The sequence below is a fragment of the Drosophila yakuba genome, chromosome X (genome assembly GCF_016746365.2).
Source record: "Drosophila yakuba strain Tai18E2 chromosome X, Prin_Dyak_Tai18E2_2.1, whole genome shotgun sequence".
Taxonomy (NCBI): Eukaryota; Metazoa; Arthropoda; class Insecta; order Diptera; family Drosophilidae; genus Drosophila; species Drosophila yakuba.
The window spans coordinates 6,545,281-6,557,221 of NC_052526.2; the positions used below are offsets into that span (position 1 = coordinate 6,545,281).

The window sequence follows — 11,941 nt, forward strand, 5'->3', positions numbered from 1 at the left end:
TTTGCTTTAGGCAGCTACGATTTTAGAATTCCTTGGAATGGAACTTAGGCCACCAGAGGCACCGAGAACATCGATCAATTTGATTGCTTGTGGCTCACAATCGCGTTTTCTTAAGCTTTTAATTAAGATTTGCAGGGTTGAATTAGCGTTTTAGTTTGTATTTTGTAGTTCTTGTATTTATCTGTTCATTCCATTAAAATATTTACAGTTTAGGAGTTAACGTTAGGTTCATATAATTATCTTGATCTGTTTGTGAGTGAGGTTGGGCTGGAGGAGTAACTTGTGGTGGATTGGATGCATAAATGGAAATACAAAATGTTTATAAATTAGGGGTCTGCATCAAACAAAACGTTTAATGCGCAGGATTGGATTGCTATATGCTACGTGTGCATAGAGTGTGTGTGTGGTGTGTGTGGGGTGAAAAAGCTCCTGGGATGATTGGGACTCATGCAAAAACTGGGGCTCCGGGATCCTGGCTTCCCTTTTCAGTTCAGCAGCAGCCTAAGGTTCGTTTATGATCTTGGCCACAATTTCTTTTGTGCTGCATTCTCTCTTAAAGTAGTTTGTGTGTGAGAGTGTAAGTGAGTAAGTGTTTTGGTGTAGCAGTTGATGTGTGTGTGTGTGTGTGTGAGTGTGTGTGTTCCGGAGTCGCTTATAAATCTATAAACCGTTTAGCTGTAGCAATTTTGGTATCTATAATACACGAATCGCAAGTTTATATGCCCGTAAATCTAATTAAAAAAATATAGTTTAAGTCTACAGTTATAGAGTAGCATAGTTTAGAGTAAGGTGCATTGGTATCCCTAACTATCCATATCCGTATCCTAAATCGCATTCGCATCGGCAACTTTATCTGTTCCATCATGCATCTGTCGTATCGGCTAGAGTGCCTAACTAGTGCGTACTTATAGTGTAATCGTATTCGTAACCGTATCTCGTTTATACACAATCAACGTTATGTAATCTTAGAATTATCTTGGTTTCTCATCTGTTTCTTTCTCGTCTGTCCGTCCACTGTTTTTTAGTTTATCACTTATTCTACTGCAGCCATGGAATTGTGGAGTTTGTGATATCCATGGAGCCGCCGCTGGTCACCTCTTGTTGTGAAGCTCGCCGCTTAGACTGCTCGGCGCCTGCTTGTTGATCCTACTACTTCGCCGGGTGCCCACCGACGCTACGGCTGATGACCATTGCGCCCTCCTCCGCCGTCATCAGTCCTTGCCGGAGGAGCTGCTGCCCCCCATATCGTTGCCGGCATTTCCACCCATCTGCTGCGGTATTACGGTCAAACTTTTGGGTATCTTTGACATGATGGCATTGTCGATGAGTTTCTGCTGGTGCTGCTGCTGCTGCTGCTGCTTGAGGGTAAATAGGCTTCCTGCTGACTTGTTGGCCGCTCCGCCACTACTGGTTGCCGTGGCTGGTTTGGCCGTGAGATGTGGCAACTTGCTGGAGGAGCTCCCGGCACCCCCTCCATTTCCATTTAGCAGATACTGATTGGGATCAGGAAAGTTTTTCCACAGCCAGGAGCTATTGCTGTTGTCCAGCGTACTGGACAGCAGCGGCTGAAAGTTGGGCGCCTGACTGCCTATCTGCGGATTAGTCAGTGGTGGCATCGGTTTCTGCGTCAGTCGGGCAAGTCGCACACCCGTACCAGCTGCTCCACCTGGCTGTAAAGTGGGCATTTGTTGCTGCTGCTGCTGTTGCTTCTGTTGCAGCTGCTGGAGCTGCTGACGCGCCGTGTGTTGTTGGGCCAACTTCACCATATTGGAGAAGGCAGCCGCCGATGCGGCGGAGTTCTGCTGCTGCTGGTGCGTTTGGGCCTGCTGCTGTTGCTGGTTCTGCGGCTTTTGCTTGGCGTTACTTTTGAGCATCTGGTCCCGCAGCAGCTTCTCCCTTCGCAAGATGCACATGCGGTTGTAGTCGAAGATAGAGATGAGGTATGGCTTGCCACCAGACTGCACTTGCACCAGGGCGGGCAACCTACGACCGTCGGCGGTCTGATAAAGAGCATGTGACTTGTTCGGCACCTTGTGCTGATCCTCCAGCGGTATCAGCGTTGGCTTCCAGCTCTTGCTCTCGTGTCGCTCCTGTGCGGTTAAGGTGTCCGGCAGTATGACCACATTGGGCGGTGGTGGTCCACCCGCACTGCGGCTTCCTGCTGTTCCAGCGCCCGTTCCAGTTCCCGCTCCTGCTGAAGGCCCTGCTCCAGTTCGTGGAAGTTGAAGCCTCTTGCCCGGAAGATTGCCGAGTAAGCTGCTGGCCGCCGCTGCTGCTCCGCTCGTCCGCCGTCTATGCAAGCTGATTAGCTCTGGTGGAGAGCTAAGCAATTGCGCCACATTAGGCTTCTGAGGGCCACTAGTTCCCGCTCCTGATCCCCCGGCCTGCTGCTGATGCATTGGAGGCTTTAGCTTTGACTGCAGGCCAAGCAAGGCGGTTGGTACCGGTTCGCCCTGGCTGCCGAGCAGCTTATTGGCCACGTCCAGAATCTTTTGCTGTTTCTCAGGTATATGGCATCCAGTTGGCTTGTTAGCCAGTGAGGCGATGGATGTAAGGAAGTTTTTAGATGCAGCAGTGGATGTGGAGGTGGAAGCGTGGGAGGCAGTCGTTAACGGCACAATTTCCACGGCCTTGTTCATGCCCAGGAGATTGGTTTTGAGGATGCTGCGACTGTTGCTAACACCGCTACTTGCAGGCGCCAGTGGCGGTGCATCCTTTGACTGGACTGGTGCTACTGCCGTGAGCTTAGTGACGGCCACTTCCTCCGGCGAGGAAATGGCGGACGAGGAGCTGGAAATGGACGTGGAGGATCCACTGTTGCAGGAGAGCTGCGATTTGTCTTTGGGCCGGGCGATAATCGTCACCGCATTCGAGCTGAGCTGCTTGGTCAGCTTGTCCACCGAGGCTGTGCTGAGGCTTTCCAAGATTGTTTCCTCCTGCCTGTTTGTCGACTCCCTTTCGACTGCTCCGCCTGCCCCATCTTCGCCTTCATCGTCATCATTGAGCTCTACCAGCGGAATGACAGGATCAACCGACGCATGTTGATCGGATGAAATGGATGCAGAGGAGGATGAATGGCTTGTCAAGGGTGTTGTAAGAGCGGTGGCCAGCACACTGGCACCCGTAGGTTGAGGAACGCCACCGCGCTTGCCGGATCCCGAAAAAGAAGGGCTGCCTGTGCTGCTCAATCCACCGCAGTGACCGTGATCAAAAGAATTTAGCCGCTGGCGGACGGTCTCCGTGTAAACCGTGGCATTGGAGGAGGCGTGCGGTGCCAGGACGAGATCTCCGTTTCGGTAGTACTTCTCCAGTAGTATTAAGTGGCGCAGAAAGGAGCTTTGGTTGCCGTACGGCTTTTGCAACTCCTCCCAGAGGCGGCGCGTCGGCTCATCGTATTGTAGGAACGTCTGCACCCGTGTCCAACCCTCCGGCGTGCGCTGGCTGCTGCTGCATCCGAACGGAACCTTGAACTGCACACCCAGCTCCTCTTCGCCGTGGAAAAGTTCTCGCATGGAAATGTTCGGATTCCCGCGCAATACGTTTGAGATATCTGCTCCAGATCCGCTTCCTACGGGACTTGCTGCAACAGCTCCTGTTCCCGCTGCTCCTGTCGCATCCACTCCCACGTTTTGCTGCAGGATGGCCTGCAGCTTAGACATTTGTTTGCTGCTGTCCAGGGCTGCTGTCGAAGAACTACTTGAATTGGAATCGGTAGGTCCATCATAGTCCGCTACCATGGGCATCTCGGCATCTTCGTGTCCGTCTGCGGTTGCCCTCTCCGCCTCCGTTGCGTTAGGTGCCTCTTCTTCATCCGCTTCGGACACTTCATGACTGCCATCCTGCAGATTATGCACCTTGAGGAGCCTTTTGGGTAAAACAAAAAGTGAAAATAAGATTCATAAGTAAAAGTTTAATAATTGTTATAACACCATGCGCTGACAATGTGACTCAAACCCACCTCTTTCTGTAGTTCTTCACGAATTCCGCCTTTTGGGACTTGGTGCTGTCCGGTGGCTTCATCAAGAGGTTGGCAAAATAGCGACACAGCTTGCAGACTGCAGTACCCATGCCAAGCTGAACTGGGATGCCCATCTCGGACAGCGCCTTTTCCAGTCGATCTGTGTCCTGCTGAAAAATGTTAAACCATTATTAACATTAATCAAATTAGGAATACTATTAGTAAACACACCGTTGTTATATTGTACATATGGTTCTTGCCCAATCTACGCTTGCATAGAACGCAGCCAGAAAATTGAATAACCGTGTTGTAATGCGCCTCACACAGCCACACGATCGACGAGCCCGCGGGAATCTCCAGGCTGAGCTGAAACTTCTTCACGCTCTTGCGGATGCACTTGCGTCGCAGCGAGTGTCCTGCCGCCTCGACGCAGTCCTTAACGGCACAGGAACGTTGCTGCACGGCCACGGCTGCCGTGGAACCAGCTTCGCCACCCCCTTCTGGAATGACGCCGCCGTCGCCAGCAAAGTGCTTCTCTAGAGCAGATGCCGCCGCAGCCCCCATTTCCAAATGACCTGGAGCGGAAAGACGTTTCTTGTAGGATGGCGCATTTGCCCGACGATCCACGTGTCGAAAACATGCGTCGCACAAGCAGTTATCCACAGTCAGCTTCTCCTCGTCTGCAATTGATAAGGAAACTAGCGAACATCAGAGGAGGTAGAGGAAAATATCAGCAAGATCAAGAGGTTGAGCTAATTGCAGAAAATCTATACTACTCAAGTAGTTGATCTTTCTGGCAGTGTACTCACTGGCTAAGATCTTCTGCTGGCGCTCCACGGACTTTATTTGTCCAACATGGCAGGGTGTGTCATAGAGTCCAAACTTTCCGCTGCAGTAGTAGCACTGGTCCTCGCACAGCCTCCCTGGATGAAACTTAAACGAGGAGGCCTTTTCCGGAATAAGGATCTTCTCCTTTTCGTCCTTTTTGACCATCTGGTAGAAGCCGTGGTCCGCCTGTCCCTGACTTTCAGAGTGCGACGAATCTACAGGAGAATACGGCTCGTTAGGGCAATATACTTTCGATCATAAAGCCAGCATTTTTTTCCGTCAGTGCGTTTATGTCTGTTTCTGTTCGTTGGGTTTGGGAATTATGAGAATGAAAGTGACGTTGCCATATTTACAGGTACAGAAAATGAAGAAGGTGATAACTCCCGGACGTAGAAATTGAAATGAATGTGTACGAAAAGTGAGGGGAATATCAAACCGAACCTTATTTCCCAAAAAGCGACTTAAAGTCCAGTAAACGTGGCAATGCATTCTGCACATTTATAAGACATTAAAAGTTGTTAAGTTTGTGATAAAACAAAAGTTTTAAAGAAATAAACGTATAGCAGTGAGTTGCAATGTCTGGAAAACCGTGCACCCTCTGGAGAGTTGAGGGCATTTATAGAGACAATTACAACTCGGCTCCAATTGTTCGGTTTGATTTTCTAATGGGAAAACAGCCAGATAGGCTAATTGGAGCACACGATATCGAATGAATGATCTGATCTATACGCACGGTACTGGATCGTAGAGTTGCTACCGTGCAAGGCTACCGTTGAGTGGTGGTTGTTAGTCGAGCTGAAACGGTTATTAGTCTTGCGGCCGGAATTACCAGTAGTTACAACAAACTTTTTCGCACCTTCGTTCTGAAACAAAAAGATGGGAAAATAACAAACGTTAGTAATCTGTTTAGGACAACCGGAGAACCGTAGCTCACTGCCTTACCTCGTTCTGAATTGTGTAGTAGGAGTCCTCGGCGTGGACGCCATACTGATCGGCGGATCGATCCGCAGCACCGTGACCACGAGCCCGACCCTTCTGGAATGTCATCTTAAGCGATTGCCGGCGAACGCCAGCACCTGCTCCCGCTCCTGAGCCCAAAGTACCGCTTGATTTACGTGTGGCACTGCCCACCGAAGAGGAGGACGTGGAGGATGCGGAGGAGGAGCCGCTGCCACCATGGATAACTGTACCAGTTGGCAGGCCGCCACTACCGCCCACTCCTCCATTGCTGCTCCTGTTCAACTTGATGACTGTCTTAAGAGTACCGCTGGATTCCACATGAGTGGCACTACCTCCTCCGCGCGCTCCTTGTCGCTTGTGCTGGTGATGGTGATGTTGCTGGAGCTGCATTTGCGCCTGGCGGGCCTGTGCCTCAAGCAAACACTTGCGCCTCTGTTCAGCGGCCTGGTGCGTGAGTAGGCCAAGGTTTTGCAAGTGAATCTCCTGTTCTTGACGAAGGTTTTGCATATGATTTTCCTGATCCTCCTGTCCCACCACTAGCTGAACATGCTCATCGCAGATCGATTCCTGCTTGCCGTTTGGTTTCTCATCCACTCCCATGTCCTTGGTCAACAGCAGCTCAGGCTTCTGTTCGTCAGCGATAACTGCTAGCGGTTTCTCCCCGTCATCATCCTCCTTGATGGCCAACTGAATATCCAGACCATCGGCAGCGGTGCTGGAAGCAGACGTGGACAAGTTCTCCTTGTTATCCTCGGGACCGCAGTCCGCTTCCGTGGTCTCTTCTGCCAAGTGTTCAACTAACAGTTGATTCGTCTGCTGCTTAATGTCAATATAGGATTCCTCCACCTCCATGGCCGCTATTTCGTCCTCGGCGGACGGGTCCTTAACAGGCTTACGCTCAACCGATTCCTCGGCGTCATCTAGGGCTTCCTCCATGTCGTTTTTGGATTCGAGTAGAGTAACATCCTCGGGATGCTCAATTTCTACCTTTTGCTGACTCAATGCATTGCCGCTGGCATCTAGCACACCCTTCTTCGCCAGCTCCACCATAATCTCGTGCTCAAAGTCGTCGTATTCTCCTGAATGGAAGAACCCCACCTGGTCCTCCTTTTCCTCCGATTGATCTGGTGTCTCATTACCATTGACTATGAGGGCATCTTCCAGAAGCAGTTCAGGTCCATCGTTGCTCTCGTCCAGTCGAAGCTCACCTGGTTTGATTGAGCTATTTGAACAAGTGTCTTCCTCTGCTTCTTCTATAACTTCGGCTGCAGTCTCAGTGGAATTTTCAACAGGAACTTCGGTAAGAATTTCAGAAATGTCTTCAGCTTTAGGTCCTAATTGAGCAGGAGCCTTCTTTCCCGCTTTTGGTCCTAATTTCTGATTCTTATCCTGCTCCTCTTCCTTTTTATCTCGCGACTTGGGAGAGACCGCTTGATTTAATTCGCCGTCTACAACCATCTCCACATCTGTTTCCGTGTCATTGCTACTAACCGTCTGAACGATTTCACCCAGCTCCGGATCCTTTTCAATGCCCAGATTGTTTTCCAGGAACTCAGGCTTCTTGTAAAAGTTGCGAACACTGACCACACTCACGCCTTCGCTTATCATCTCTGGACTAAGAGATGGAGCCTTCCCAGTTTCTGCGGACACCTTTGCAGATGGCGTTTCGGATAGTGATGGAGATTCCTCGACTGTTGCCGCCAGTGACTCCTTTGACTTTACTTTAGAATCAGCGGGCTTAACGTTGATTTCCGTGTCCACAGTAAGCGGCTCGGTGCAGGAATGGCCATTGGCACTCGACGCACCAGAAGTAGAGGGCAGGCTTTCTGGCAGCAAACTATCGTCGAAGTCGGGCGTCAGCTTTTCCTGCTTGATATCTGCAGCGGCCATCAGCAGGTCGTCCATGGACGAGGCCATACTGTCCTTGGAGTCCTCATCCCCGGCGCCGCCCTGCGAGCTGGGTGCCAACGAGCTGGCCGAGGCAGTCTTCCGTGTGCTGGAGCCGACTCGCCGCCGTTTCGGTGGCGCCGGTTCCTGGGCAACTGGTGTCAGGATACCCGGTGATCCCGCCTTGCTCAGCCGCGTGGCCCGCGTTGTGGCTGCAGGCGAGGATGAGTTCCTGTTCTGCGGGCGACCACGACCCCGACGACTGCCCGATATCGGAGCTGGCGTTGGCGTAGGTGTGGGTGTGGGCGTGACTGAAGGAGAAATAGAACTGACTTCACTGCCATCAACTGGTTCCTGTTTAATCGCCACGGCAGTGGAATCCTCCTCTGGTGCCTCAGCTTCCTCAGACTTTAGCACTTCCACCTTGCTGTACTTCGCGCTGTTGTTGACGTCTGGGTCGGCTTCAGCATCTTGGGATCGCTTTCGTTTTACCGCAGGCTCCAAGGGTGGAGCCACCACCACTGGCTTCTTCCGTCGACCGCGAGATGGAGGTGGTTGCTCTGTTACTGAGGAGGTAGCAGCTACCAAGAGCGCAGCGGAGGAGGAATTGGCTCCAACTGTAGAAGACTGGCGACGATTGCGCGTGACCCGCGTGTTAATCGCCTGCTCCTGGGCATGCGATTTGCGTGTGACACGATTGCAAGTGGGTGTCACTGGTGCTATTGGCACCACTGGCGGAAGTGCTTCCTTGGCCTTTTCCTTTTCCTTCTCCTTATCTATATCCTTATTTGCATCACTTTCTTTTTCTTTCCCACCATCTTTATCGGCAGCTTTGTCCTTCTCTGTAAACTTTTCTTTTTCTACAGATTTTTCTGTATCTGCAATTATTTCTGTCTGAGCTGATTTTTCCTTCTCTGCATCCTGATCGGTTTCCCGCTCATCCTCCTTGTCTTTTGTGTCTTTGTGGTCTTTCTTGTCTGTGATTGGCAAGGATTCCAGTTCGTTGCCATCCCCGACATGCTGTTCCTTGACCTGGCCAGGCGTCGCTCCACGTGCAGCTCTTGAATCTGATGCTGCGGCAGGCGCCTCCTCGGATTTAACTTCTTTGGCTTCTTTCAGATCCTTGATGGACTTCCGTCCGCGTATAACGGGCGCCAAAGACCGCTCCACGGAGCTCTTTCTTTGGCCACCCGATCCCGTTGGCTCCTCGGTGTCTAACGCTCCGTCGCCGACCTCACGTCTACTTGTCGTGGGCGAGCTGATCAGGAGCAGTGGCGACGAGTGCCGGGTAACCCTCACGCTCTTGGCCGCCAGTCCATCGCTGGCGGTGGGCGTGACAGCTGGCGTAAGGGTTGGCGTAGGTGTGGACCTTGGCGTTTTGGAAACTGGAGTCGATTCCAGATCTTTTTCGCCATCCAGCTCTACTGCAACTGTTGGCTCCTCAGCCGGCTCCACTGACGACGTTGAGGTGCGTGTTTTGCTTATGATGGGCATCTCTTCGCCAACGCCCATTGCTGGCTCCTCGCTGCTGGCCGGAATCACCACACTGGCATTTGCATTATCGTCCAGGGGGGCAGCTGCTGCTGTGGCTTCGTCAGCTCCTCCAGAGCCTCCTGGCAGCTTCCGGCTAGACATTTTCGAGGGGCCCTGGGCAGCTGCAGCCGACGTTGCTGCTCCTATGATGGCCGCTCCCCCGACGCCTTCTGGCGCTGCTGCTCCACCACCTCCTGTTGCTCCCTGCGATCCGATGCTGATTGTGTCCAGTTCGAGTCGCAGTGATTTGGTCCCATTGGTTGACTGTGATGTGAAGAATTACCTGCAAGGACGCGAAGAGGGGAAAGATGAGAGTTACTTAGTCGTATTACTAATCCGCCATGTGGGAATAATATTCTAATTGGCAAAGCGAAAACCACTCAACCCAGATGTAGGTTAAATTCAGCATTAGATAAAAAAACAGTTTATTTTGCATCCTACAACTATATTTTGTATGCTTAAAAATCGTTTTGAGAGATGAAATATTTTTGTTATCTTCTAAATTTAAACTTGCTAAGTGAATGAAAAACCCATTCATTCAGTCTGGAAAATCACACTGATAAGCATTGGAAACTTTGATGAGCATTTGGATGGCTACGTCATAAAGAAGTAAATAGTTATGCCCACTTAGATAAATATTTTGAAAGGACTTTTAACTGCTGCGGTAACTTCGGTATAACAACAGTCTAATCTGAGCCGAGGCGAAACTAAGCGAATATCTAAGCAGTAAACTGAGTTTTATGGCCCTGGCTTTCACCTGGCCGAAAGCAAGCCGCTCTCTTAGCCCCTTTCAGCTTATTCAATCCCCAGGACAATCCGATCCGATCCGATGCGATCCAAACCGATCCGTTCACTCGATTCCGATTCCGAGTCCAGTAAAACGCGACTAGAACATTAAACATGCTTTTGCGGTTGCCAGAAAGCCCCCCTCTTCTCCTTGCCAGCCACTGTCCAGCTCGGTACCCCTCTTTTCTATCGCTGCTGAAAACAAGTTTTGGCAGCAGCTGGGAGCTGCGAGAATGCGAGGAAAGCGAAAAGAGAAGAGAGCATAGGAGAGGAGAGGAGTGGAGAGAAGAGAGGAGCAGAGTCGGAAGAAGCAGCAACAGGGCAAAGCGGAGAAGAGAAGCTGAAGAGTCGATGAGATGTTGAATAATCCTCAAATTGGTTAAGTATCCTGCTTCTGCTGCTGCTGCCGCTTGCTGCTCCTTCTTCGTCTTCTTTCTCCGCTTCTTCTTCTTCTTCTCAGCCTGACGATCCCAGTGGCTTTGGCTTTTGATTTTAATTTCGATTCTGACATGCGCCATTTTAGTGCGAGAGCAAGATTTCAGATTGCAGTTCGCACCGGCGAAGAAAAGCGGAAAACTCACACGGACACGACACGCACACCAGCAACTAGCATAACTGTCACAGCGACGACAGCAACAAAACAGGCGAATAAAGGAAGTGAAAGAGAATGGCAAATAACAAAATGAAGACTCCGCTGTCGTATCGATGTGTGTACATGCACACAGATACACCACCAAGTAGAACTCACACAGACGCACGGCACAGTGTGCAAAAACGCCGCGATTGTAAACACGGACAGACAGACGTTCAGATGGACGGTACGGAAGAAGCGGAGTAGCTGAAGCGAACGGAAACTGGCCGCACAGTTTTCACTAGGCGGAAAAATTGCCAAAGAATTGGCAGAGTTGCCATCATCCTACGTGCGCGCAAGCCAAAGGGGAAAATCCGTGGAAACTCTACTCTCTTCCGCAGAGTTGCAACAAAAACCGCAAGGGGCGGCTAGGAGGTAACAGCGAGGCGACACGAGACGAGACGGGAGGGGACGGAACGGAACGGGACGAAGAACCAGAACAGTGGGGCACACAGCACACAAAAATGGGTGGCAGTGACGTACAAGCACACCCAAAGCGAGCGTACACAGACACGAGCAGCGCACAGGCACACGCACACGCACACTCACTCACACACACTCCGACACAGACAGGCAGCAGCGAGCACAGAAAATTTCTTTTTCACTAGGTTTTCGCAAAAATACGAACGCGAGCATTAATAAACGAATGCCTGCCTTTTTCTCATTTGGCAGTACGGCGAGTACATCTTTTCACCAGGCACTTTGCACACAAAACACAAACAAGCGAGTGGGCGAGGAAAACCCTTTGCATTGCCTGTCTCTACGTTTTCTTTTCCTTTCTGTTCCTTTGGTTGCTCGCCTTGCCTTGCTTTGCCTTTCCGCAGGTACTCACCGAATAGCAACAAACAAAAAAAAATAATAATAATAAAATAAAATGCAGAACCCGAACAAGAGTTGTGAACGCAAACACGGTGCGAAGCGAAATAACGAGCCAAAATGGAGAGCAAAAGAGCGACGCTCGGCCCGACGGCGCAAAACCTCAATTCGCCGCCACTCGCCGCGACTCTTCGCCGCCCGATATACTGCACTATCGCACCCGGTTTGCTTTTGTATTTGGCTTGGCTTGCATGCAACCCTGCTTGTGGGCGGCGGGGAGGGCTGGCTATCCTGCCGCCAGGATGTATCCCTCGTCTCCATCATGAGTGCATAAGGAGTTCCACTCGTATGCTTCTGCCCTGACTAATTCACCTTTTCACTTTTCACGTGTGAATGCTTTTTGAATGAATGATTTTTATGGGCACATCTTGTGAAACACTACGTTTTTCATCACATATATATGACCAATTTGATTGAAAAAGTATTAAATCGCACCCAAATTGAACCCTGTGCGCAAAACAATGCTTTCATTGCATATGTAT

At 50.7% G+C, this 11,941-nt stretch overlaps 1 protein-coding gene across 1 annotated transcript; it reads right to left on the reverse strand.

The window, feature by feature from the left end:
- Positions 1 to 142: 142 nt before the first annotated feature.
- LOC6524471 lies at positions 143 to 11,546 on the reverse strand. Its single transcript, XM_039377580.2, is given in 8 exon segments — positions 143 to 1,225; positions 1,227 to 3,864; positions 3,959 to 4,128; positions 4,190 to 4,638; positions 4,768 to 5,001; positions 5,520 to 5,649; positions 5,729 to 9,449; positions 11,416 to 11,546. Coding segments are annotated over 7 exon segments (7,212 nt in total). The 5' UTR covers positions 9,269 to 9,449; positions 11,416 to 11,546; the 3' UTR covers positions 143 to 1,174.
- Positions 11,547 to 11,941: the final 395 nt, after the last annotated feature.